The sequence below is a fragment of the Erpetoichthys calabaricus genome, chromosome 15 (assembly GCF_900747795.2).
Source record: "Erpetoichthys calabaricus chromosome 15, fErpCal1.3, whole genome shotgun sequence".
Taxonomy (NCBI): Eukaryota; Metazoa; Chordata; class Cladistia; order Polypteriformes; family Polypteridae; genus Erpetoichthys; species Erpetoichthys calabaricus.
Genome location: NC_041408.2, coordinates 72,908,066 through 72,935,438, shown reverse-complemented (window position 1 = coordinate 72,935,438; position 27,373 = coordinate 72,908,066). Strand labels below are relative to the sequence as shown.

The following is a 27,373-nucleotide window of genomic DNA, read 5'->3' as shown; positions in this document are numbered from 1 at the left end:
TCGATCAGAAGAAAATACAAAGCTGGTTTTAAATTAAAAGTCGTTGAAGTAGTGAAAGAAATTGGTAACTGCGCTTCTGCAACAAAATTAGAGGTGTCTGAGAAACTGATGCGAGACTGGAAGAGGCAAGAAGATGTTAAAAAAAAAATAAATAAATAAAAAAAATAAAAAAAATTTTTTTTTCGCATTTTTGAACGGGCTTATAAGTAGGGTCTGATTTTATGATTGATTTTTTCAGGTTTCGAGACCCGACTTGCACGTGAGTATATACAGTATTTAAAATATAGAGCTGAATTATATACTTTGACAATTTTTGATTTGCACCCTTCTCCACCATAACCTGTCATCCATGGGGGAGAAGAGAAAGCTTTAGATTTGTCAAAAATTCCGATCTCCAGTTTTCAACAGATCTCAACGGTTTAGGGCCCTCTGATAACTGAAAACATTGAGATCTTGATGATGGGTGTGTGTCTGTGTGTCACAGTTTCTTGAGGATGGTCTAGAGCTAAAACGGATGGACAGTAAAATTCCAGACTGGAAACTTAAGCCTGTTATGAGATGATGTTGTGCTAAGTAGTTTTTGAGCCAAATCGTGCAAGAGAAAGAGGCACACTAGAGGAACCCTCAAGTACCGTAATTCTGCAGTTAGTTATGTGAATTCTTCTCGTCAATTGCTATCGCAATAACCTGTTTAATGACCAGAAAGATCAGTATCAGAGTGATAAATAATTACTGAAATGTTAGAGTAGTTTGGGTAACTTGGTTCCTGGGGTGCAAAGCCTACTGACGCTCACGACCAAATTTTTTTCTCTTTACCTTTTTATATGCGTTTAAAATACATATGGATGCTTGTTTTGGTTTCTGGTTACTTTATCTTTTGGTGCTTTTGTAAGTTGGTATCAGTCATTCCTGTAGGCCGCCAGATTACTGATTTTCCCACAAAGCCCCTCCATCTGACTTCTACTGGGTCGCCCAGCCTGCCTCTTTGCACTCTGCTGCCAACTCAGAGTACTTGAGGTGCTTGTACTCGTGTGCTCTTGGTGGTCCCTCCTCCCAGGGGTTGGTAAGTTTGATGATGAGGACCTATCTGGTATCTGTAGACCACATTACAGTGTCTGGTCATAATGGTGTTTAAGTGACCTCTGATGGAGAAACCAACTGCTTATCCAAGTCCACCCTCAACTCCCATGATCTCCCGGCTGTCAGCACTGACTGCAACTTTCCTGAAGCTATTTTTGGTTGAATCTCACCTTGTTTAACAAAAAATGAAGAATTTAGAATTTAAAGGCAAGCTCAAAAGGTAAGTTTGCTATTTTTCCGGCTAAGTTATTTCTTCACAAACCTGGTATATATGCATTTGCAACCGAAAATGTGTTTTAAAGGCAAGTATTTCCTATACATTTAAAACATGTTGCCCTCACTGGTGCTTTTAAACAGGCTAATGGAACAGAAAATACACGTTTACTGAAAATGTCTAAGACGGTTGTTGAGTATTGATCCGCGTCTCGTGATTATACACACATTCTAAAATAGTTTATGCCTGTCATTTTTTTAACAAAAACACAAATACTGTGAGGTTCAGCCATTTTAAAAGGGGCCCAGCAGTGCACACCATCTCAGCCTTAGTCTTCTACTACAGTAATCTTACTCATCCCGGGACGTGTTTTCCTCTCGAAAGACCAAATCACAATAAACATTTATTGCTGCATGGTTCATTTTAGATAGATAGATACTTTATTAATCCCAAGGGGAAATTCACAATTTTATTTTTTTAAATTTTATTCTGATTTACTTACATATTTAGGTTTCCTCTTGTGTGAGCTACCACATATCATTACCTCGAGAGAAATAGTGCCAGGAATATGCGATACAATGATTCTTATCAGATCTCTTTTGTTGTCACAAACTGCGTCGGAAGGATGTTTTCTTGCATCGAAACTTTTGCTGCTTCATTGGTACATCTTTAAGCTTTTATTTTCCGGTGATGCCCCATTAGCCTCTATTGTAAAGCAGCAGTGAGGGGAAGATTTTTTTTTTTATTTTATTTATAGGAAAAGCTTAACTTTAGAACATGTTTCAGAGTGGCAAATGCATAGATACCATGTTTATGAGGAAATAACTTCGACTTGAAAAATACCTTACTTCCCCTTTAATTAAAGAGGTTTGGCCACACCATTGGAATCTTTTCTAACTTGAAAAACAGTGGCAGTAAAATGGATATGTAGTTTATTGTTGCTAAGAAAAATAAACTTTACATAAATGCAGCATAAAGTGCATATGCTGCAATTTTTTGTCTGTTAAGAATAATCCCAGTGTTAGTTACCCATAAGAAGCTGCACACCGGTCCGACATCCAGAGGTGTCCCACAAAAGTGATGAGCAGGTGAACGTGGAGTGACGTTAGCCCTAAACCTGAACTTTAAAAAGTGCCTTGAGCCGAGACTCGCTGAACTGTAAGTGACAGCATTTGCATATCTGATCATTTTGTTGTTTTGCTTTTTTGCCTGAAGGTCCTTGGTGCATGTAAAGCAGTCATCTTGTGATCATCTGTGCAGCTCCCCTTCAGTGTAGACTTGGCTCGTTTCACCTGCTTTTGGTAAGTGGGACGTATTCATTTACTGAAGAGCATAAAGTGAAATGTATGGATGGGTGTTTGTAGGGCAATGCAGAAATGTATTATATGAAAACAAAGTAAAAAGAACAATATTAGAAATGTCTGACAAGACGGAAAGAAAGCACTGACAAGCCAAAGAACTGCATAATAACACGTTTTGTTAATATACTGATTGGTTTCTAACTAGAAAAAGCCTGCAGCCCCTCCACGTTTAAGACAGGGAATCTGTGGTGTGGGATTTATGTATATTTAAACTTCAAATGTTATCATAACTATAAGCCCCAGAAGGCCTTTATTTCACATTATCCAGTCAATTTCTATTCAAACTATACCCATGCCTGCTGTATTGGTTTGACTAACTTTTTATGGTTGGGTATTTTTGAAAAGTGTAGTTAATTAACGCTGTTTACTGCTGTTTGTCAGTTTTCGTGGTCCAGAGGAGCAACACCTGAACGAGCGTCTTCACATGTAAATGTAGCGCCATCATATGTGAATATGAAAGCGTTCAGCTGTCTGGCACTTTATAGCTCAGCAATTCAAGCTGGTAATTCATGTCAGTATCGTGCAGGTAGTGTGGTGTGGTGGTTAAGGCTTTATATTTCATTTCCTGAGGATGTGGGTTCAAATCCCGCCACTGACACTGTGCGCCTCTGAGCAAGTCACTTGAAATGTCAACAATTGTATCTCAGATGATGTAAGTCACTTTGGATAAAGGAGTCGGCCGAATAAATGTAATTCGTTCACTTCATTGGTGAACCTTAGGAAATGTGTTGTCAGAAAGCCAACAAACCTCGCCATGCTGTTAGATTTTATGAAGAGTATGCACGTCAACTGCAAAGCATAAATGGATGATGAATAAATCACTTGTAATGTGATATTTAACTAGCAATAATGAAGAGTAATATTAAGATCTAAAACGTGTTTACTATATAAACATGTATAAATGTGTGTAACTTAATCAGATTGTTGTACGGTTAAGAAACTTTTCAGAACATTAGAATAATTGAGATGACAACAGGCCACTCAGCTCAACAAGTTCACCCATTATATTCACCTAGATTATCTAAAATAACATCAAGTCGGCTTTGGAGTCCCCAAAGTGCTCCTCTCCACCAATTTGTTAAACATTAGTTGAATTATTAGTCATGTATCCATTAATTTTGCTGCTATGGTCAGAGATGGTTGCACCGTTCGAGTTGGTAATTGCTTTCGTAGATATTTTTATTGCAACAGATTGGCCTTTTCACTACTATAAACACTGAAGATCAGTACATCTACAGGTTTTTCTATATAGTCTTCGACTTCCTGAATATCATTAATTCAACTATAGGGTTGCAGGAGGATGGAGCCTGTCCTGGCAGCATGAAGCTGGCACTAGTTCATGACAGGGCACACTCATATGCACAGATACACACATACTCTGCTAGTTCAGAGTGTCCATTGAGTGTAATGTGGGTGGGTGTCGCATGTTGCCCTCTGAGAAGATTCCATGTGGGTACGGGGACAACACACAGATGGTACACAGCCAGTGACTCGGTCTAGGTTGAAACCCAATGTAGAGAGCAAAGAACCTTGCATGGTGGAGTGTAAAAAGAGTGATTTCCAGCATATACTTTAAGTTGATCAATGTTTTGTATGCCTTTTATTTGTAACCAAGACAAACCAAACATAATATGAGATAGCATTTCAGGATGTTTTATTTAATTGTGCTTCAATGTCTGCCTAACCAGTTGGGACTGACTCATTATCTGAAATTTATGGCGGTGGGGATGAAGCAAGAATCAGACCGGTTTGGTAAGGGTTTCTGTGCTTGGGCGGACATGAGCCATTAAAAGTCATCCCTCACAGGAAAACCACAGACTGACAGGAACAGGCTACAGCTAAACAAATTAACAGGGAGATGAGTTGTTCCAGAGTGTTTTCATTGGCGAATGGCCCAGAAGGAGAGAGGCAGACTAATTCTGAAACAGGTTTGGATTAACCATGGGAATTGCCTGCACCCATTGGTCTAGAGTGAAGGCACTGATAAAGCATGTTTCTGCACCCACCACATGAACCCTGACATAAGGAACATTCATTTCAGGAACAGGATCACAACTAAGTATAACTATATGTGTTCAGACAAATGAGCTGATCAGAGAGGAGTGTCAAACCAAGAATGCTTAGAGTCACTATCAAAATTTTCTGTCCGAATGCTGGCACACATACTGGATGTGCTACTTATAATCATTTGCTTCACAGAACTACAGGACGATCTGCTTTGTATAGTGTGAATTGCTATACTAGCTATCTAGGTAATGTTTAAAGATGAAAACTTATTAAGCCTGCTTTCCTACTTGCATGTTTGCTCTATTCTACCACTGGTGGCAGGGAACCGAGTTCCTTCTTCTGCTGGGTCAGAGAGAGGTGAGGGGGGTCACTCCCAACAGATTAGCTACAGTTACTGTTGCACCTGAGAGAAGTCTGATGGAACGACTAACAGAAGGTAGTAGACCATAGTCCTGGGAACCAGAGCATTACAGTTGTGAATGGTGTGTCTCAAATGGTAGGCAAATGTAAGAATAGGCAAACGAGAGTAGCAATTAAGAGGTGTGACATATAACTGTAGGGTCTACAGGAAAAGAATCTGAGCTTTTGAAATGGGGTTTATGTTTTTAGGAGGAGCTGTCCATGAGAAACTCCCTGCACTCTGAATCTGAGGCGGCCTTGTCAGGGAATTGGCAGACCAATTAACTTTGCAAAACACAAATAAAGGGCCACCATTAAAGATGATTCACTTATTTGTATTAGTATCAGTAATTTCCATGTAAATATGAATTAAATATATAAAAACCCTATGGGCTGAATGCATACTAGAATGACTTCAAAGCAAGAAAATTAAAAAGTGAAATTGTCTGAGTTGGTAGTCCCAGTATACAGACATGTTGCTGTTGGTATAAAGGAGTCCCAGCAGTGTTTCTTAACACACGTCTGCTGAATGATTTGTTCAATGTTAGTGTATGTGTGTCAAAGAGAGGACATGCAGCTTTGTTCATAATGGCACTCAGTTTTGTTTCAACTCTCATATTCTACGACCTCCAAGAGTACTCAGTTATAAATGAGAATAGTGGCCATTAGCTAATTTGTTAAGCTATACATTTAAAAAAAATTATCTTTAAACTTTATGCTGCTAAAATATAACATAAATGGAAAGCTACTAATTATAATTTGTGAATTGAAAATTACAAATCAATGCAAAGCAGTAACATTTCAATTTTATTTCTTTTAATATATAAAATTCTTCAGTTCACTTGTTACTTAATATTCATTCATCATCATCATCTGCATAAATATTTTTAAAAATTATAATATTCAGTTTGTTGGTATCTATATTGAAATTCATTAGTAATCTAAAACATCCAACTAACTAAGATGTAATTTTCATTTCAGTTAGTAATCTCTTGCAATGGTTCCTGTTGTCGTCGTTCATGGGGGATCAGGGAAAGCTTTAACACGTGAAGAATTTTGCAAGCTCGGAGTCCAGGAAGCGGCACTCGCTGGGTACCATGTCCTTCAGCAAGGGGGCAGTGCTCTTGATGCAGCAGAAGCAGCCGTGATTCACCTGGAAAACAATCCGATCTATAACGCTGGTAAATACCTGCTGGTCATTTGTTGTATTGATTTATACTCTTCAACGTAGCTAGTTATTAATAAAAGAGAAGACCGCTAATAGAACAAATGCAAAAATATTAAATAACTCTTGCCACATGCATGCCTTCAGCGCCTTTCCTCAGTATCTTTGTGTGCCTGAACCTCTCATTCACACGTTCTTGTAAAGTCTGCTATTCAAACTTTGCCACTTGAGACGACTTGCTTGCATCCTAACCGCATTTATGCTGCTTGTCTTTGAAGGCGACTCTGTGTGCCTCCCAAGCCTTTACTTCTCCTACTTGTGTGTCTAATATTCACGTTTCCTCTTTTGATTGGGTCACCAAACCCAAACTGACCAATTAGGTTGTTCATAGGGACCAGACGCACATACGGGCCTTAGTGTTTTAATATGTAATAGATATTGCTGTTGATTTAAAAGACAGAAACGTGATATACTGTCTGCCTACTTAGTTCTTGGACGTTTTTTTCCTGGTCGGTACCTTATTGCCGTATTAATTTGACATTCAATAAACATCAGGTTCCCCTCTCACCATAAATTTGTTTGCCCTAAAATTTCATTACTAATGCTTTGCTTTTAGGCTTTGGTTCTGCTTTGAATGAGTTGAAGGATGTGGAAATGGATGCCCTTATAGTTGATGGAAGAACGCTGGATTGTGGAGCCGTTGCTGCAGTCAGAAGAATTGCAAATCCCATTGCACTCTCCAGACTTGTAATGGAAAAGGTATGAAAACACAAAGGTATGAGTAGTTGAATAATACTTGTTTTGAGTCAGCAATGTAAGTTTGGAATGTTTTATTTATATGCTCTATACCCTGAATTTAAGAGTAACAGGGGTGCTGTTAAATGTAGATCGTGTACTTCATGTATGTAAAGCAACTCTTACCACTCCAGTAACCTGGGAAGGTAGACGTTACCCTTTTTTTTTTTTTTTTTTTTTTTTTTTTCCACTTTTGGCCTGGTGCTGCACAGTTTCTGGTGTGGGTGTGATGTAATTGTGGTCAAGAAAGCTCGTTTAGCTTGTTCAGTACTGATTTAGCTAATAAAACAAAGAATATGATACTAACAGTGTCAATCAATGCATACATTTACTTTGGTTAGTTTGTTGGTTTACACCCTAATTAATAATAAATGACTAAAAGTCTATTTTACTATATTCTGGTTCTTCTTATTTCATTTGGGTTGAGCCATCACCCTTGAAATGTCTGTGTTTACAAGTATCCAATCTGGTTGTTCACAGGATATCTGTTGATTTCTTTGTCATCTCTTAGTCATCTTTCAGTGCATTATGTGTATCATGTCTGTCTGTGTTGTTCACTTGACTTTCTTCTGGTGTCCTGATATGCCGGAACAGGTTTCTGATGTTTATTAACCCTTTATGCTGTTTCTTTAAGATAAATTCATTCTTCATTCTTCCACAGGCAATTTATGGTTCTTTACTGGGTTGTGTGGTTCTTTGTAGAACTATTACTTGACAAAGCACCATTTGATTCTGGGACGGGTTCTTTGTGCTTTGAAAAATTCTAATATGTTGAAAAAAAGCAAAAATCTTTAATGTATAGTAGGCTACGTAGCAGGATACTAACAAATTAAGAAAACCTGGACTTAGCCTGTGTGATTGTATGCAGCCGGAGTCATTTAAAAAAAATCATGAGTCCCTGGTATTTCACGAATCTGTTACCATGTAATTATGGTTATCCACTGTATCAAGCCTGTTACGGATCAAAATAAATAAAGGTTCTGTCTGGAACTTCCAAGTGGCTGCATCTTTTGGGAACCACAAATGGTTCCCCTATGGCACTGCTCTGAAGAACCACTCCCGCTCCTTTATTTTTAAGTGTTTGTCCATTCAGTTTCTGACCAGTTCAGGGCTGCACACCATACTGTTAGCCTAAGTGGAGACTCAAACCCACAAGTCTATAGTTGAGAAACAGCAGCCCTAACTACTGTGGTAATCCATAGTGTCCACTACCATGCCTCTCGTTTGATGAAGCCCAGTAATCAACTTGCCTCCCAGAGATCTATGTCTGTGTAGGCAGATCAGCTACACTTGCATCAAAATAGGAGTTGGATAAGTCAAAGTCCTATTCAGCAATAATAGGCAATAAATAGATAAATAATACACATGGAGTATCTTACATGGTTTATTCACTTTGCTCTGTTGCCAGATGTCGGTGCCATTCTAGACATTGTTTACGCTACGCGCATGCACGCAATGATTTGACGTCAAGTCAACAAGTCTAACAGTCCTCCTAGCAAAGAGGGTCTGCCTGTGGCGTAACTGAGTTTTATCGACATTTATGGTTTTTTTTTGCCCTCCGCTCCGAATGTTGACTTTAGTCAACATCTGCCCTTAAACCGTTGTGTTGACAAAAGTCGACATCCACCCTAAAAGGCTTAAAATTAACTTTATAAGAGTATGGAATTTCTTTTCTTATGCATTTACCTCATGCTGAATCCTGATGTGCTATAGGGACCTGGAAAGATATGGCTACATTGTGTTAATATTTTCTTTTGTTGTCTCGTGTGGGAGCTCTTGTAAATCTTTGTGTACAGATGTACTAGAAGGGTGAGGTCATATTTCTGAGAACCCAACAAAAAAATGATACTGTCAGTGCCTTCCCTGGCCTCCCACAAATAGGCCTTACCCTAGGCAGCCTGACCCCAAACTCGAACAGCTAGGGTTTGGCCTACACAGACCAAAAAAGAAAAAAATGGAAAATTTGGCTGCAACAAAGTATATTTAAAAATTCTTTTTTTTGGAAAGGAAACCGTAAACCTCTGGCTAGACAGACACATCCAGCAAAGGAATCTTTATAAATGAAGAATTTATTTTAAATCAGCCAAAGTAGAATACAAAATGACAAAGAAACAAAAACGTATGCCTGGAAGCACAACCCACAAAAAACAATTCCAAGCTCACATTCCAGAAGTCAGAAACCAAAAAAAAAAAAAAAAAACACAAAACCAATAAAACCAGAACCAGAAAACACAAAATGTCTTTTTCATTTCGAGTATTGAACGACAATGAGGTATCCACTCCCCGAGGCCGGTCCTTCAATCGTGACATCGGGTGGACCTGCCTCTTAGGGTTCCACCCACAAGACTCAAAGAACACAGGAGAACATGACATACATACAGAGAGAGAGAGTGAGGTTGGGAGCATGTATTGAGAGCTTGTTGCCTCACCCACCGCACGACAAACCACTTGGATTGGGACTTGAGTGCAGCAGGTGACACCTCAGCACCAAACTAGAACGGTGTGAGATTTTTCACAGTGGCTAGAGTGCCAGTCCTGCCACCAACCCCCAAGTTTTCCCTGTAAGTTGGAGGACCTGCTTGCAGAACTGGATGCAGGTTAACGTGATACCCAGGACGAAGCAATTGCAGGTTAAGGGCTTTGCTCAAAGGCCCTGTGGGGTAGAGTCACTTCTGTCACTTATGGAATTTGAACTGGCAACCCTCCGATTGCCTCCACAGATCCCTAGCCTTGGAGCCACCACTCTGCCCTACATACAGGCAGTAGGTAATAAATAAATAAACAGAACAATATTAACAAGAAAATACATAAATGCCTAACACAGGGTCTGAAAAATGGTACTTTACTACAAACAGACAGTTCAGTAAAGGAAAACAAACATAAATTAGGCAACCCACCCTGGTTAAAACATGGCATCCATTCCATGGTCATGATATTTAAACTAAAGAATACCTGACCACATTTTAGTACCCACTCACAGCTAATGACAGTCACAAGTACAGGAAACAAAACAATTACAATATAAATACTAATAAGGTACCTGTTAGAATATATATGTCAAATTTCGTCCCTGGAGGGTCTTGGTGACAGCAGGTTTTTCCGTATTCCAGACATTTTCTAGATTAATAACCATTTACTGCTGCTTATGGAAGAGACTGCTTTGCCTTAATTTTTAAAGATACTTTTGGTATTTTTTTCAAGTGAAAGTGCTCTTGTCACTTCACCTCCACTTGACGTAAATCTCCCTCAGCAGGCTTTGTAGAATGACAACACAGAATATAATGGGTTAAAAGGAGGTGCTGATTAGGAAAAAAGTAATCCTATGAAGCACACATCCATCTGTTGTTGCACGCCATGACTGAACATAACTGCTGAAGAAACAGAACTTCAGAAGCCAAAGTACGATTATAAATGGAATAGAGCCTGGCAAAGGGCGAGTTGTCGTAACTCCAATCACGGTGCCTGCTGCGAGCAGACAAACAAGCAAGAATCACATCCTTTCCTCGACAAATTAGTATCAAGAATCTGTGATTAAATGTATTATTTACGATTTATTTTTGTTGTTATAAACATGCCCCACATGTTTAGAAGACATGTTTTCCTAAATTGAAACCTTGGCCACTTCAAAGTTGACAAGTTAAGTTTTAAGGCTTATCTGTAGAATGGGATCCTGGTACCCATTAGCTTCATTGTAAAACACACAGGCCGACTAGTTATTTTTTTAAAATGTATAAAATATGCTTCACTTTAGAATGCAGTTTCATGTGGCAAGTTAATACATACCATGATTGTGAAGAAACAAGTTTGACCCAAAAAATGCCATTCTTATCCTTTAATTGACTTGCTTTTTAAGATTTAGAACTCTTAAGTGTTCCTTTTAGCTAAACAGCAGTGAGATTCGAAATGAGCTAACAGTTTTGGAATTACCTGATGTGACAGAATAAGAGCACAAAGAAGCCTTAGAATTAAATAATGTGTGTGTCTTAAACAGCAAAATGCGTCTTCTAATTAAGAAATTGTTTGGAGTGAACATGGCAGCCTTCCAGTTACAATACAAATCAACTAAAATAAATGGAATATACTTTTTCTGCTTTAGCAGCACTGATAGGTTAATAATAAAGTAACAGGAACAAAATCCTGCAGCCACTGCAGTCCTCCATCCATCCATCCATCCATTTTCCAACCCGCTGAATCCGAACACAGGGTCACGGGGGTCTGCTGGAGCCAATCCCAGCCAACACAGGGCACAAGGCAGGAAACAATCCTGGGCAGGGTGCCAACCCACCGCAGGACACACACAAACACACCCACACACCAAGCACACACTAGGGCCAATTTAGAATCGCCAGTCCACCTAACCTGCATGTCTTTGGACTGTGGGAGGAAACCGGAGCGCCCGGAGGAAACCCACGCAGACACGGGGAGAACATGCAAACTCCACGCAGGGAGGACCCGGGAAGCGAACCCAGGTCCCCAGATTTCCCAACTGCGAGGCAGCAGCGCTACCCACTGCGCCACCGTGCCGCCCCACTGCAGTCCTCCAGTATTAAAATGTCTGGCATTAAGTGGTAAAATGTGAAACGTAAAACCCAGTTGTGTCAAGAATAAATCCAACACTTCTGAACCCAAAGATTACATCTCAAATAGGGATTAATCTGAAACCATCATCTAATGAAAATAGAGAGTATTATTTTGCAGTGTAAAAGCTAATGTCACTGCCATGCTCCAACTTTACTTTTTCACTGCATATGCTGTCATATGTCATAGGTTGGAGTAAGAGGTATGTTTAGTTTTAGTAGACACAACCCTGATCATGACAGCCATGACTGGAGAAATTCGACCATGTCCAGAGCTGTGCTGCTGAGATTGATGACGTATGATGATGGAAGAGAATGTTGATCTTTTGATGTGGCAGGAATGTGCCGCTGTGCCACCTATAAACCCTATTTTTTTTCCACAAAAAAGTTCCTTCTTGTGCTTAAATGTCCACAATCTGATTTGAAACCAATCATACCGATCAAATGGGTCCTGCCAACATGCTTACCAACCTGTAGAAGTGAATGTGTTAAAATATCCATCCATCCATTATCCAACCCGTTACAGTGCATCCAAAAAGTATTCACAGTGCATCACTTTTTCCACATTTTGTTACGTTACAGCCTTATTCCAAAATGGATTAAATTCATTTTTTCCCCTCAGAATTCTGCACACAACACCCCATAATGACAACGTGAAAAAAGTTTACTTGAGGTTTTTGCAAATTCATTAAAAATAAAAAAATTGAGAAAGCACATGTACATAAGTATTCACAGCCTTTGTTCAGTACTTTGTTGATGCACCTTTGGCAGCAATTACAGCCTCAAGTCTTGTTGAATATGATGCCACAAGCTTGGCACACCTTTCCTTGGCCTGTTTCGCCCATTCCTCTTTGCAGCACCTCTCAAGCTCCATCAGGTTGGATGGGAAGCGTCGGTGCACAGCCATTTTAAGATCTCTCCAGAGATGTTCAATCAGATTCAAGTTTGGGTTCTGGCTGGGCCACTCAAGGACATTCACAGAGTTGTCCTGAAGCCACTCCTTTGATATCTTGGCTGTGTGCTTAGGGTCGTTGTCCTGCTGAAAGATGAACCGTCGCCCCAGTCTGAGGTCAAGAGCGCTCTGGAGCAGGTTTTCATCCAGGATGTCTCTGTACATTGCTGCAGTCATCTTTCCCTTTATCCTGACTAGTCTCCCAGTTCCTGCCGCTGAAAACCATCCCCACAGCATGATGCTGCCACCACCATGCTTCACTGTAGGGATGGTGCCAGGTTTCCTCCAAACGTAACGCCTGCCATTCACACCAAAGAGTTCAATCTTTGTCTCATCAGACCAGAGAATTTTCTTTCTCATGGTCTGAGAGTCCTTCTGGTGCCTTTTGGCAAACTCCAGGCGGGCTGCCATGTGCCTTTTACTAATGAGTGGCTTCCGTCTGGCCACTCTACCATACAGTCCTGATTGGTGGATTGCTGCAGAGATGGTTGTCCTTCTGGAAGGTTCTCCTCTCTCCACAGAGGACCTCTGGAGCTCTGACAGAGTGACCATCGGGTTCTTGGTCACCTCCCTGACTAAGGCCCTTCTCCCCTGATCGCCCAGTTTAGATGGCCGGCCAGCTCTAGGAAGAGTCCTGGTGGTTTCGAACTTCTTCCACTTACGGATGATGGAGGCCACTGTGCTCATTGGGACCTTCAAAGCAGCAGAAATTTTTCTGTAACCTTCCCCAGATATGTGCCTCAAGACAATCCTGTCTCGGAGGTCTACAGACAGTTTATGCCTTTATGCTTGGTTTGTGCTCTGACATGAACTGTCAACTGTGGGACCTTATATAGACAGGTGTGTGCCTTTCCAAATCATGTCCAATCAACTGAATTTACCACAGGTGGACTCCAATTAAGCTGCAGAAACATCTCAATGATGCTCATGGGAAACCGGATGCACCTGAGCTCAATTTTGAGCTTCACGGCAAAGGCTGTGAATACTTGTGCTTTCTCAATTTTTTTATTTTTAATAAATTTGCAAAAACCTCAAGTAAACGTTTTCGACGTTGTCATTAATGGGGTGTTGTGTGTAGAATTCTGAGGAAAAAAATGAATTTAATCCATTTTGGAATAAGGCTGTAACATAACAAAATGTGGAAAAAATGATGCGCTGTGAATACTTTCCGGATGCACTGTCTATCCTAACTACACGGTCACTGGGGTCTGCTGGAGCCAATCCCAGCCAACACAGGGTGCAAGGCAGGAAACAAATCCTGGCAGGGCGCCAGCCCACCGCAGGTATTAAAATATGTTAACCTAAATTAGACATTGAAGAAATAAAAAAAAAAAAAAAGTGACAGTAGGTTTTTACTTTCATTTATTTGTCTGTTTTTTGTTTTGTTTTCACTTATGCTGACAGACAAACCATGTGTGTCTTGCTGGAGAAGGTGCGTCCAGATTTGCAAAAGCAATGGGTATAAAAGAAGTATCGGAGGAGTCCCTAAGAACTGAATATTCCATAAAGAAGTGGGAAGAAGCCAGGCATTTTAATGAAGATTCAGGTGAAGAGTATGTAACTTTTGTATGAGTTTTTTACTTCTTTTATTTTATTACAGTAAGACAGTTGCATTGATTTTAACTTGTATGAGAGTAATGAAGTTAAACATCAATGGAAACATACAGCAGCAATGGCCCCTACCCCCTGACAAACCCTACATCAGAACCCCAGCGGTCAGGATTTCAAGTTAATGCACGTCACGTATTACTTGTACTTTTATTTAAGGGTACATCGCTTGAAAGTTTTGCAGTGAATGGACATCAGTGTTGCATACCGTTTGCCAGTCCATGGTGTTTACATTGAATTTATTTTACTTTCAATTTTATGTACCGTATTTTTCGGACCATAAGACTCACTTTTTTCCCCCCAGAATTGGGGGGAAAAAGTCCCTGCGTCTTATGGTCCGAATATAGCCTAAACATGTGCTGTAAAAAAAAAATTTTCAACTTGCCCGGCTCTGTGCTCCATTCCCGCCGCGGCCGCCCGCCCCGCTCACTGGAGTCAGGCGCTGCTGCTGCCCTGTGGTAGTAGTAGTAGTACCGTACCTGCTTCCATGATCATTCCTGCTGGCTGCAATGCTCCATTCCCGCCCCCGCCCGCACCGCTCACTGGAGTCAGGCGCTGCTGCTGCCCTGGTACAGACGTGGTAGTAGTAGTACCGTACCTGCTTCCATGATCATTCCTGCTGGCTGCAATGCTCCATTCCCGCCCCCGCCCGCACCGCTCACTGGAGTCAGGGGACTGGACTCTAACTGGTACAGTGTAGTGTACGGTGACGGTCCCTTCCTTGATCCTGCAGTCTGCATGCATCATCATTCATCGATTCCCATCCGCCTCAGCTGGTGTCCGCCCGCTTCCGGGATCGGAACCAGCGTGAGGCGCACATGTGACCTCCCTCCTGTGAGAACACGTGTGCGCCTCACGCTGGTTCCAATCCCGGAAGTGGGGGAAACCAGCTGAGGCAGGACAGGAGTTGCGAGTCGAGCGCCACCACCGCACACACCAGTGAAATACGAATAGAGGTAAATGACAAGTGAAATGACTGAGTGAAGGTAAAAGCGCAAGAATATGCATACAAATAGAAACCCTAATACAGTGGAACCTCGAGATACGATCACCTCTGTATACGAGAAATTCAAAATACGAGGAAAGTATGAGCGAAAATTTCTGATCTAAATGCGAGCATTGGCTCGCGTAACGAGCCACGAGCCAGGCTGTGGGTATAGCTCTCAGCTTAGCGAGGGGGCGTGGTAGCAGTTGCGAGCCGCGATCTGCGGTGTCTGCGTTTCTCACTTAAGTGCACAGGTGGGAAACTGCCCACATCCATGATTGTTCCTGTGGCTGATGGGCTGCAGCTGCCATGTCCTCCCCGCATATATAGAGAAGCGCGAGCCGGTTAAGGGGGAGAAGAAGTGAGAGGAGAGAGAGAGAGAGAGAGAGAGAGACAGAGAGAGAGAGAGAGCAGGCAGGAGAGCAGGCTCACGTGTAGCTGAACAGTGAGCTGAACAGGCGAGCCAAACAGCTGAAGCAGGACGGTGTAGAGAAGGTCAGCTGCATTAACTCTTTTAGAGCGGATGTCGACTTTTGTCGACAGGAGGGGTTGAAGGCGTTAATGTTAATGGCGACAAATCTCACTGTCACGTCACAGGCATTCCCTCTGTGCTTGGAGGAATGCTAGACTCGTTGACTCGGCAAATAAACATTGTGTGTGCGTGAGTTGCGAAATGTAAACAAAGGCAAGATGGCACCGACATGTGAAAAGGCAGCGAAGCAAGTGCAGAAAAGAAAACACTTGGCAGACGTTGTTTTGCGCATTACCGCGGAGTCGGACTCTTGATTTTTCAGAATCGGACTTTATTGGCAGTGATCAGGAGATCAAGCAAGAGAGTTAGAAGCAGGCATCAGCTGATCAGACACCAGCCGATGCCGCGCGAGCGGATCTGCTGCCAGTTGAGTGCCTTCGCGCAGCCGATGCATCTACGGCAAGGTTCGCGTGGGATAAATACACATACATTGATCCGTTGAGAGCCGATATGGCTACCGGAGTTTACAAGACGGCATGGCTTGCTGTTGGACACGACAGATCACCAGCTGCTGTACTTCAGGCTGCTCTCTCCTGATGCTGCTTTTCAGCTACTGTCAGACGAGACAAACAGGTAGGCAGAGATTTTTTTTGAATCGCGGGCTGCGTTTGCATCGCATTCTCGTTATTCAAAGTGGAAACCCACAATGAAAGACGAGATGAAGCGCGCTGTGGCATTACAAATAGAGATGGGACAGAACTGGTGATATAACTTCAGGGAGCATTGGTCCAAACGTGTTTTGTCCCCTGGTGGCTTAGGTACGTGCTGCTGCAAAGTTTTATTCACTTCTGTAATAAACAGAAGCAAATCCCATGGGGTGAGCCAGGCTATAATGCCATACATAAAGTTCATAAAGTTTCAGAAGATGAAAAGAGGTGACAATACGGTTTTCATGCAGGCAGAAAACTTGGTGGCAGTGGCATGGCACGATGGCAAATGGGTGACTTGTCTCTCTACAGTACACACTAACAATATATGTTAGAAAATGCAGCAACAGACAATTGAAAAATAGGCATCAAAACAACACATAGAGAATTCAGGCTCATACAACATGCAAGACAGTAACATTTGTCAAAAGTAAATATTTTTTGTTGATTTGATATGTTAAACAATTGCTTTGTGTTCTTTTTTAAAAAATGTTAGTTTTTGGAAAAATATTCAGCCCTGGGAGAAAAGAAACAAAAAAAAAATTAGCCCTAAAAGAGTTAAGAGTGTCTCGCCTAGATTCTGACTCTAGCGATGAGGAGTTCTTAGGGTTCTCATAAAACAAGCAGAACCTAAAAGAGCGTAACTGTTCAACTTTATTCTATTTTATTACTGAAGTCTCTCGTTATTGTGTTTTACAGTAATTTTATCTTTTGCTGACTGTATTTGTTAATAATGGTTCTAAATGCTGCTGTTCACTTTACAGGGTTGATTACATGTGTTTATGACTGTGATGTTGGGTTTTAATGCACATAAAATGTTTTAAGACATCAGAATCTTTTTTTTCTTCATTTCCCTTCTCTAAAAACTGGTGCGTCTTATGGTCCGGTGCGTCTTATGGTCCGAAAAATACGGTAAATAACTAGTTTGATAACCATCATAACTGACTGGTAAAAAGAAAATAAAACATAAATGTTACTGGGTTTTTAAATGACAAAACCAACTACAGGCAGTGAGTAGCTGTGCCCATGCTGCAGCCTCATGGGTGTCTAACTGATATGCCCCAAAACAATTTTGGCATCACCCAACAAAGCTTGTTTATTATGTTCTCATTATTTCTACAAAATAACATCAAGTTGAGTTTTAAAGGTCCACAATGTACTAATGACTGACACAATCCTTGGTGACTTATTCCAGGAGTTCTTTGTGTGAATTTGACCTTTAACCAGTTTCACCCATGTCCTTGTTGAAGAACTCATTTTAAAATTTACAGCTTTGATGCACCATAGGTAGTTGCTCTTGTAGGTTTGAATACTTCAGTCATGTCACCTCTTAATATCCATTTGCGTAAACTGAAATGGTTCATCTCCTTCTGTCATCCTTCACTGCTCATGTCTCACAGCTCTGGGGTCAGAATCTGGTTGCTTTTCTCTGGACTTTTAGTGCTGCTGATTTTTTTTTTTTTTTTTTTTTGTAATATGGAGACTAAAACAGCCCACAGGACTACTCCAGGGCCCTCATGTATAAACGGTACAAAATGTTGTATACTAGCGTTTCCACACTCAAATCACGATGTATAAAACCTAAATTTGGTGTAAAGCCACACACATTTTTATGGTAGCTCCAACCCTGGCGTACGCAAGTTCTCCGCTTGGTTTTGCAAACTGGTGGCACCCAGCGTCAAAGCAGTGCTACTGTTCCAGTGTGGTTTCCCTTTCTCTTTTAGATCAAAATCCCTGACGCGGCTTTATAAATACACTGAAATTACCCACATATTGTTTATTAGTTGAATGCATCTGATTGTAATTAACCAGTAACAATATAATGGTCCACAGAATGGTCAAACTATTCTAAATACAATAGCTACTTTAGCATTGTTACTTTCACTGCACCTTCTTCTTCTTCTTTCAGCTGCTCCCATTAGGGGTTGCCACAGCGGATCATCTTTTTCCATATTACTCTCACTGCACCACTCGGAGTATTTATATCACTATATCTGAGTGGGGAATCACAGCTGTACAGCAGATGATCAGAAAGAGAATTATCGGTATACAGCATCAAGCACACGCTGCCTCAGCCATGCTGTCTATAGAACTGCTGTCATATGGCAAATGCTTCAGAGCCTTTCCTTGCAGTTCAGAAACAGTTTCATCCCAAGAACTATAAACGTACTCAATCAGTCCATCAAGTGCACCTTGCAGAACTGTTAGTACTTATAAATACAATCACCTCACTGTAAACTTGCGATAGTTATAATATTGCACAACCTGAGCCACTTTATAAAGCACGTATTTACATATGATGACGATATCATTTTTAAGATGAAATGCAGCGAAATATGTTTATTATATTATACAGATAAAACTAACTTAATTTAAATAATCTATATTGTTAATAAATAAACCTGTGAGGACATGGTTCCGCAGCGCTAGCAAGGAGCTGGCGCTCCGTTCACGGATTGTTCCTGCCTCGCGCTGTATTCTTGCTGGGGTTGGCGTGACACTGGAAGGATAGATGGACAGAATAATTAAACATGTACTATGAAGATATTTCGATGTTCCTTAAAAGTTTTGAAGAATCGGCGTTCTAAGCTTACAGATGGCTTAACATCTATTACAGAGCTGATTGTGTGGCGATTGGTATTTGGAGAAATAAAAGTAAGGACAGGAATTGGGGGTTAGTACGTTGGAAAGAGACAGTACTGCTGCAATAAAGTATTTCATTGAAGGTCGTGCATGGTGCAGCAAGCATCCTGCGTGAGGCATAAACAATCACTGCGCCACCGTGTTCCCATGTTTAATAACATGCTTTAACTCCTATCATCATGAAAATGATATCAAGTATGCATCTCAGTATTTTAATTATTCAGAGAGCTGTAATATTATGAATGTAATGGATTCTGTGTGCTGTCGGATGAAGAGAAAGCCCATTTAAGAAACACGTAGTGATTCACGCACATAGAGCACATAAAAGATCAAATACAAAACAAAGCATTTAACATACTACTTTAGTTACAATGGAATTTGAGAAACTAGTAAATCAAACGATTTTAAGATGAAGTTTATGATGTTCTACTTTAATGACACAATAAACCACGTGATTAAAGTGGAAATTTCGAGATTAAAGTTGACATTTCGTGCTTTTTTCCCCCACTGTGTGCCTATTTTTTTTTTCTCTGTACCCTAATAAGCTTTCATGTGACACTCAGACGGTGTGCTACGACTCGCCTTTTCACGGCGACTTTGATATCTGACAACTTCTATTTCGGGCACTGTGCGACTTTGTGAACTTGAGCTTTCGAGTTTCTTTGACACTCTGTCACTCGATCAGCTTCCTTTTGTTGTTTATATCACTGTTTAAACCAACAAATAATAAGTTTTTCCTTGCCTCCACTTGGTATTCGCTGAAATTCTATTTTTCCATGTGCTTTTGCCATTGCCTTTTCACAGAACACTAAGCTTAAGGGCTATTTATATTGATTTGCATATTCAAAGAGGCGTAATTCTGGGAGGAGTTGGTGCGGGACAGCAGGTGTGTTACTTTTTTACGCTGACCGGGATTTATGTAGCAGAAGAACGTGGAAGTTGGCGTTTGCACAGATTTATGCATCTGGACTTTTTTGTGTGTACGAACATTTCCGCTTTTGTGCCTACGCCACGTTATAGTGTGAGTTCTACGCACGGCACTATACATGAGGCCCCAGGTGAGGCTTCATAAGCATGTCGCATAGCTCTTTTAACACTCGTCTCCATTTTCTAGTGCTTCATTTAATCTTCTAAACAGTACTTTGCTCTCATCATATAAGATGATGTGTCAGAATCTCTGTCTGTCTAGATTGGTCCTAAAAACATAAATACAACAGAAAAAAAGGTTTAATTTGTAAGGGTTGGTAACACACTTATAGATAGGCACCATCTTTTGGGTGCTGTTCTTTTGAACCTTTGTTACCTGTAAGCCTTCAGACCCACTCTGGTAACATTTCATGTTTAGTTCCTGTTAAAGTCCATTTGCATAAAGTTTAAAAAGTTGGTTCTATGAAAAAAGGAAGGAATATCATGTTATGTTTTCCACTTTCTCTTACACTTAGTAACCGTAAGTCATTCCTAACTAAACTGGAGGGTAAACTCTCAAAAGAATTACATTGTAGTACATTCACGCGTTTCCTCTTCATCATCATCATCATGGATTTTGTTCTCAAACATGATGAAGTGCAACACACACACAGTTGAGTATCTGGATTAGTTACCAAGCCGTGGCAATCATGTTCATCTGCATCTGTCTTTGACTTAGACTTTGCTGATGTTATTACTTTACCTGAAGGAAGCATGGAAAGAGCACAGTCCCAATTTACTGTATGGCAATGGCTGCATTAGCTAAAGAAGTAGATCTTGAAGTCAATATCAAAAAGACAGATGCATACCTTTAAGTCAACATCAAAACACACAGAAACATAGAACAATCAGCAGTTAAACTCCAACATCAAACCATACGGGAAATCAATATCTTGGGTTGATCATTTAAGTGCTTAAGATCAGTGGTAGCATTGAGAAAATGTGATATCAGAATACAGAAAGTTCAAGCAAATGAAAATCACATTCTGCTCTCAGATCATCTCAATCACCATCAAAGAATGCATCTTCCAAGCAGTATACCAATCCGTGAACATTCTGTATGGAAGCGAGAGTTGGATCATCACCAATAAGCTCATAAAACCTTGAACAGTTTTTCTACTAAGTGTTACAGAATCAGATGTTTGGATGGAGTAGCAGACAACTCCCTATATGATAGAATACAAGTTGAACCATGCAGTAAAGACAACTCAGATTTGTTGGACACTGCTGAGCTGAGCTTGTTAACTACCATGTTTCCCCGAAAATAAGACCGGGTCTTATATTAAATTTTGCTCCTAAAGATTCACTAGGGCTTATTTTCAGGGGATATCTTATATTTATTCCTGTATAACAATTTACATTTATCCAAATACAGTCATGTCATCTTCTGGAATATCGTCATAACTCTCCAGATTCAAACCCTGAATTCCAGCCTGAATTTCTTGCTACTCCGGCCGCTTTTAGGATCCTCTAGGATCGATGTGTGTGCTTCGATGTTTGATGTGGTGAAGCAAAATGCTGACATACAGATGCATTCATGTTGCTTTTATATTCAAGTGTTGCATATTCCCCATCGTAATGAAGCAATATATTTTAAAAGTCTCACCATCTTCTGTGCCATCTTTTTTTTTGCAGAATGTACGGTGGCGTATTTGAGCCACAGAGCATAATGAAAATGTTTATTTTGTCATTAAAGTGGAAATTTTGGCTTTAACCTCAAAAAGTCCACTTTAACCTTGTAGTTTACTTTATCATTAAAGCAGACCTTCGTAAACGTCATCTTAAAACCGACCCAGTTGTTAAATCGCTACGCGCTTCTGGGGCTGCATCGCCACACAAAACACATTAAATGTATGATATTCCAGCTCTCTGCACATTTAGAATTGTTAGGTTTATACTTGATATCACTTTCATTTTACAGATGAATCGTTAACTTTGTTTAAATAATGAATACTGTTAATAGTTACACATATGGGGGTGGTATGGTGGCAGAGCGGTAGCGCTGCTGTCTCGTAGGGACTCACATCCCTTATGATCCCTGACTGGAGTTTCCATGTTTTCCTTGTGGGTTTCCACAGTTTTCCATCCAAAGACATGGAGGTCTGGGGATTTGGTGAAGCTACAATGATGTTCATGTATGTGTGTGCTTGTGTTCACCTTGCGATGAGCTTGTTTGTCTTTCGCCAATGCTGCTGGAATGGGCTCATCCCCAAATTGATTAAACATCCTTTTCAGAGATATTGTAGCAAGGTCTCCTCGGAATTTAATGGATGTTTCGGGCACACGCGTTGCATTGCATGAAGTATAAACCTGGTCATAGGCGCCTTACTTTTCAGCTATCTTGACTAGGGCTTATTTTTGGGGTAGGGCTTATATTACAGAGCAGCCTGAAAATCATGCTAGGGCTTATTTTCACAGTAGGTCTTATTTTGAAGGAAACACGGTAATATGTTTTCTATGAGCATTGTGAAACTACCAAAAGATACCAGATTTATCACATAACAACGTCATCTGCAAACTAATAAACTATGATGTGCCACCAGTGGTCAGTGAGATAAGGGAAGCGGCTGCCAATCGAGAAACGTGGAGAACAATTATAAACTGTGTGTCCCCTGTATTAACTGTCAAGTGAGTTAGAGTTCCACATTTGTATTCATATTTTGAAGCCTTCCTATTATCTTCATGAAAATGCTTTCCATTTCATCTTTCAGCAACAGCTTCTATCTGAAATAACCACTTTGCAGAGGCACAACAAAACAAAGCAAGTGATATATCTGGTCAATAAAATAATCCGATAATACAATAGGTCCACACATTATTAATGGGTGGTTTTTAGAGTGGTGGAGTTTGATTTATTTTCAACTGAACTGCTCTTTCTAAGCAGGCATGGGTTTGAGTCCGTTTATTTGGATTAGTGGCCAAAAAACCAATTCAACATTATTTTATATAGCAGTGTTCTATAGTGAGACCCTAACTCTAACTACTTTAGCAATATTTTTTTTTTTCATAGTTGAAGCATAGGCACATTAAATGACTTGTTTAGAGTCACTCAGTGAGTTGGGGATTGGCCAATCTGCCGAATGTTACTTTCATGGGTTTAATCATAGTCCTTGCATTCGGGCGGGGTCTTGGGTTTTCCCTTGTTTTAGCTTTACTCTGGGATTATATGGAGGGTCATGAACACTGAGGTGTATTTTCACACATATTTCTGGCATGAAAGGATTATGCCTGCATTTTGTCATGGTATTGTTCTAGGGTGAACCTGTATTTCCCTTTTAGACTTTGAGTAGACCTGAACAGATTGCCCCAAATCCCATCTCTATAGCACTTGTATGTTTATTATCATCAGCCTGGTCACTGTCATTGTTGGCTGATATTGTAGATCAATGCTTTCCCATTTCTTTTACATCTGTAAACCCATGCCAGAACAGACAGGAGAGAAAGTTAAACATTTATTCATGCTTTACAGATAAAGTGCTCAAAGTGCAGTATAAAAAGAGTGCAATTAGTGTTGCAAAAAATACAACCTGGATAATAGGCAGCCAGGTGGCTCTCTGTCTTAGTATATTGATTGCTCTTTGGCCTGATACGGCCCTTGGATGGAATGGTAGAAACAGATGGCATGGCCAGCTGCATAGGGGCAGCAGTGGGAGGGAAAAGTGAATTACAGTAATCCCTCCTCCATTGCGGGGGTTGCGTTCCAGAGCCACCCGCGAAATAAGAAAATCCGCGAAGTAGAAGCCATATGTTTATATGGTTATTTTTATATTGTCATGCTTGGGTCACAGATTTGCGCAGAAACACAGGAGGTTGTAGAGAGACAGGAACGTTATTCAAACACTGCAAACAAACATTTGTCTCTTTTTCAAAAGTTTAAACTGTGTTCCATGACAAGACAGATGACAGTTCCGTCTCACAATTAAAAGAATGCAAACATATCTTCCTCTTCAAAGGTGTGTGTGTCAGGAGCACAGAATGTCACATAGATAGAGAAAACAATCTCTAGCAAACAAATCAATGGTGCTGTTTGGCTTTTAAGTATGCGAAGCACTGCGGCACAAAGCTGTTGAAGGCGGCAGCTCACAGCCCCACCGTCAGGAGCAGGGAGAGAGAGAGAGAGTTTGTTTTTCAGTCAAAAATCAATACGTGCCCTTCGAGCTTTTAAGTATGCGAAGCACCGTGCAGCGTGTCGTTTCAGGAAGCAGCTGCACAAAACATAGCAACGTGAAGATAATCTTTCAGCATTTTTAGACGAGCGTCCGTATCGTCTAGGTGTGCGAACAGCCCCCTTGCTCAATCCCCCTACGTCAGGATCAGAGAAAGTCAGCGCAAGAGAGAGAGAAAAGCAAGCAATCTAGCTTCTCAGCCATCTGCCAATAGCGTCTCTTGTATGAAATCAACTGGGCAAACCAACTGAGGAAGCATGTACCAGAAATGAAAAGACCTATTGTCCGCATAAATGCGCGAACCAGCAAAAAATCCGCGATATATATTTAAATATGCTTACATATAAAATCCACGATGGAGTGAAGCCGCGAAAGGCGAAGCGCGATATAGCGAGGGATCACTGTAAATACGATAGAGAATCTCCCGAAAGCAAACTCAAAATAGTAGACTATGATTACATTTTAAAACTAATTAACACAAAGCTATCGCAAGTAACAGTTTCCTGTATATTTTCCGTGCTCGTTATGAACTTGACTTAAGGTTTTGAGTTAGAATTTAGTCCTTATCCCTTGTTCTTTGTGTTCATTTTTTTTGTAGATTTTGAGGTTTTATGGATAATCTGTAACTTTGTTATTTATGGTTTTCTTGTTTTGTTCTAATTTTCTGAGTATTCCTTTTGTTTCATAATACCTAATTTGTAATTGAGTCATTAATTAAACTATTATTTTAAATTGGATTCAATGACCTGTAAGGTTTCAATTGTTGGATTTTTATGATGCTTGCCCATTTCTTTGGATGATAGTCAGTAAAACCCCAACAATGGATGATTTTTTAAATGAGAGAAGGCCAATCAGTACGTTACACTCATTGACAGACTGTGGGTCAAGAGTGAAATAAACTTCATACTCATGCTGTTTAATTGTGCACACTGCTGTCTTTAAGAAATGGCAGCTGATATTGGATAGGATTAAAAGGACAATATCGACTCAACTGTGACCTTTCTGGAGAAGCAAAAGTAAATGAACTGATCCTTTAAGAGCAGCCCGTGTGACCTAATGCTTGTTTAATCCTCCTTTCTCTTTCTCAGCTTGGCCCCAATACAAAGCTAAGCATACAGAGCTTTTTTTTTTTTTTTTTGCTCTAATTCACAAACTGAATGCTGTATGAGTGCCTGGTGAATTTATTATTGGTGAGCATTCTTGGGTTTAAATTGCAGATTACAGTTGCATGAGATGTTTGGTTTTGGCCGGCTGCAAGTTTTTAAAATTATTATTCTTGCAAGTGTTAAACTTTAGTCAATCGTCTTTTGAATTTTCTTAACAGCCCACCATGTATGCACCGCGTGAGTAAAATCTAGACATTGCTATTTTTGTTATCTGGTAGCCGGCTTCCTGTGTTTAGTGCTATTCACTTTCAAAAACTATTGATAAATAATAGAATAAAATAAATCTATACAAAGATCATGTTATTGTCTCTGCCAAGTGGTTTGTCCAGTCTCAACAAGCTTTTTTGTTCAGGAAGAGCTAATTAATTACAGAGCTAATTACAAGGTAATGAAGAAAACACCAGAGAACCACTTGGGGGGGTCGGGGGACTAAAACTAGGAACTAAAAACAAATTTTTTGGCAATCAAACCTCCCTTTTGTACCTCACCTGACATCACTGGCTGCATTTGCAGGCGAAACAAGACACCAGACAAACAGCTTTCAGAAACAATTGTATGAGGTTGTCATGATTTTAGGGTTTTCTTCTGTGTACAATTAATTTCTATTATTTTGTTTTATAACTCTATGCATTTTGACTTTGTGATTTAAATGTATCATTATTTTTTTGATGCTTGCATGTCATTTTGTTCTTCATTTTCTGATGCAGCACAGCCACCATTTTGTGTGTCATTTGCAAATGCTGCTGTTACAGTAAAGCAAATTAGTTTCATAAAGAAAGAATAGTGAAATCACCTTTCCAAACAGCACCACCTGCTGGATGTCCTTTATTACAAGGTTGAGGGAGACTGCTCTGTGCACCACTCACTTCACCCTGACCAGTTATATAACAAAACAGTGATCTTAAGTAAGTTAGGTTCATTTGCATAACAGAGTTAAGAGGCCCATAAGTTTGCACCAATCAGCATACACATAAATGGTATAATCTTTAAGCACATCTTTATCTCTTGTCCAGTATGTCTAAAGGTAATTAAACAGGTTAAAGGTCTTTGGTACACATCTATATCTACAGAGACGCTTCTTGTATATAAACTCAATATTATGAACTAAGTAAAGAATACAGTATTGTCATTATCTAATTGTTCTCTTGGTAAATGTCCTGGGTACAAATAGTACAGAATGTCTTAGTTAACAGGCAGGCACAGCCAAAACAAGTTCATACAGAATTAAGGTGTCCTTGTGGGTTTTATTTTGTTTTTCTTCTACATTAGTTACTGCCAATTATTGCTTCCGCATGACAGCAGGAAGTTGCTTTGTTGCCCAGACATTATTTAACAGGGTGTACTACAGGTGCTGGTCATAAAATAAGAATATCATGACAAAGTTGATTTATTTCAGTAATTCCATTCAAAAAGTGAAACTTGTATATTAGATTCATTCATTACACACAGACTGATGTATTTCAAATATTTATTTCTTTTAATGTTGATGATTATAACTGACAATAATGAAAGTCCCAAATTCAGTATCTCGGAAAATTAGAATATTGTGAAAAGGTTCAATATTGAAGACACCTGGTGCCACACTCTAATCAGCTAATTAACTCAAAACACCTGCAAAAGCCTTTAAATGGTCTCTCAGTCTAGTTCTGTAGGCTACACAATCACGGGGAAGACTGCTGACTTGACAGTTGTCCAAAAGACGACCGTTGACACCTTGCACAAGGAGGGCAAGACACAAAAGGTCATTGCTAAAGAGGCTGGCTGTTCACAGAGCTCTGTGTCCAAGCACATTAATAGAGAGGCGAAGGGAAGGACAAGATGTGGTAGAAAAAAAGAGTACAAGCAATAGGGATAACCGCACCCTGGAGAGGATTGGGAAACAAAACCCACTGAAAAATGTGGGGGAGATTCACAAAGAGTGGACTGCAGCTGGAGTCAGTGCTTCAAGAACCACCACGCACAGACGTATGCAAGACATGGGTTTCAGCTGTCGCATTCCTTGTGTCAAGCCACTCTTGAACAAGAGACAGCGTCAGAAGCGTCTCACCTTTGGACTGCTGCGGAGTGGTCCAAAGTTATGTTCTCTGATGAAAGTAAATTTTGCATTTCC

At 40.2% G+C, this 27,373-nt stretch overlaps 1 protein-coding gene across 2 annotated transcripts in view; it reads left to right on the top strand.

Moving 5' to 3' along the window:
- asrgl1 (asparaginase and isoaspartyl peptidase 1) overlaps positions 1-27,373 on the top strand; it is a 142,095-nt gene that overhangs the window by 3,888 nt on the left and 110,834 nt on the right. For both annotated transcript variants that reach the window (XM_028820431.2, XM_028820432.2), the window contains exons 2-5: positions 2,510-2,595; positions 6,043-6,242; positions 6,843-6,985; positions 13,955-14,103. In XM_028820431.2, coding sequence (XP_028676264.1) covers positions 6,059-6,242; positions 6,843-6,985; positions 13,955-14,103 — 476 coding nt within the window. In that variant the 5' untranslated portion in view covers positions 2,510-2,595; positions 6,043-6,058. The remainder of the gene's footprint in view (positions 1-2,509; positions 2,596-6,042; positions 6,243-6,842; positions 6,986-13,954; positions 14,104-27,373) is intronic.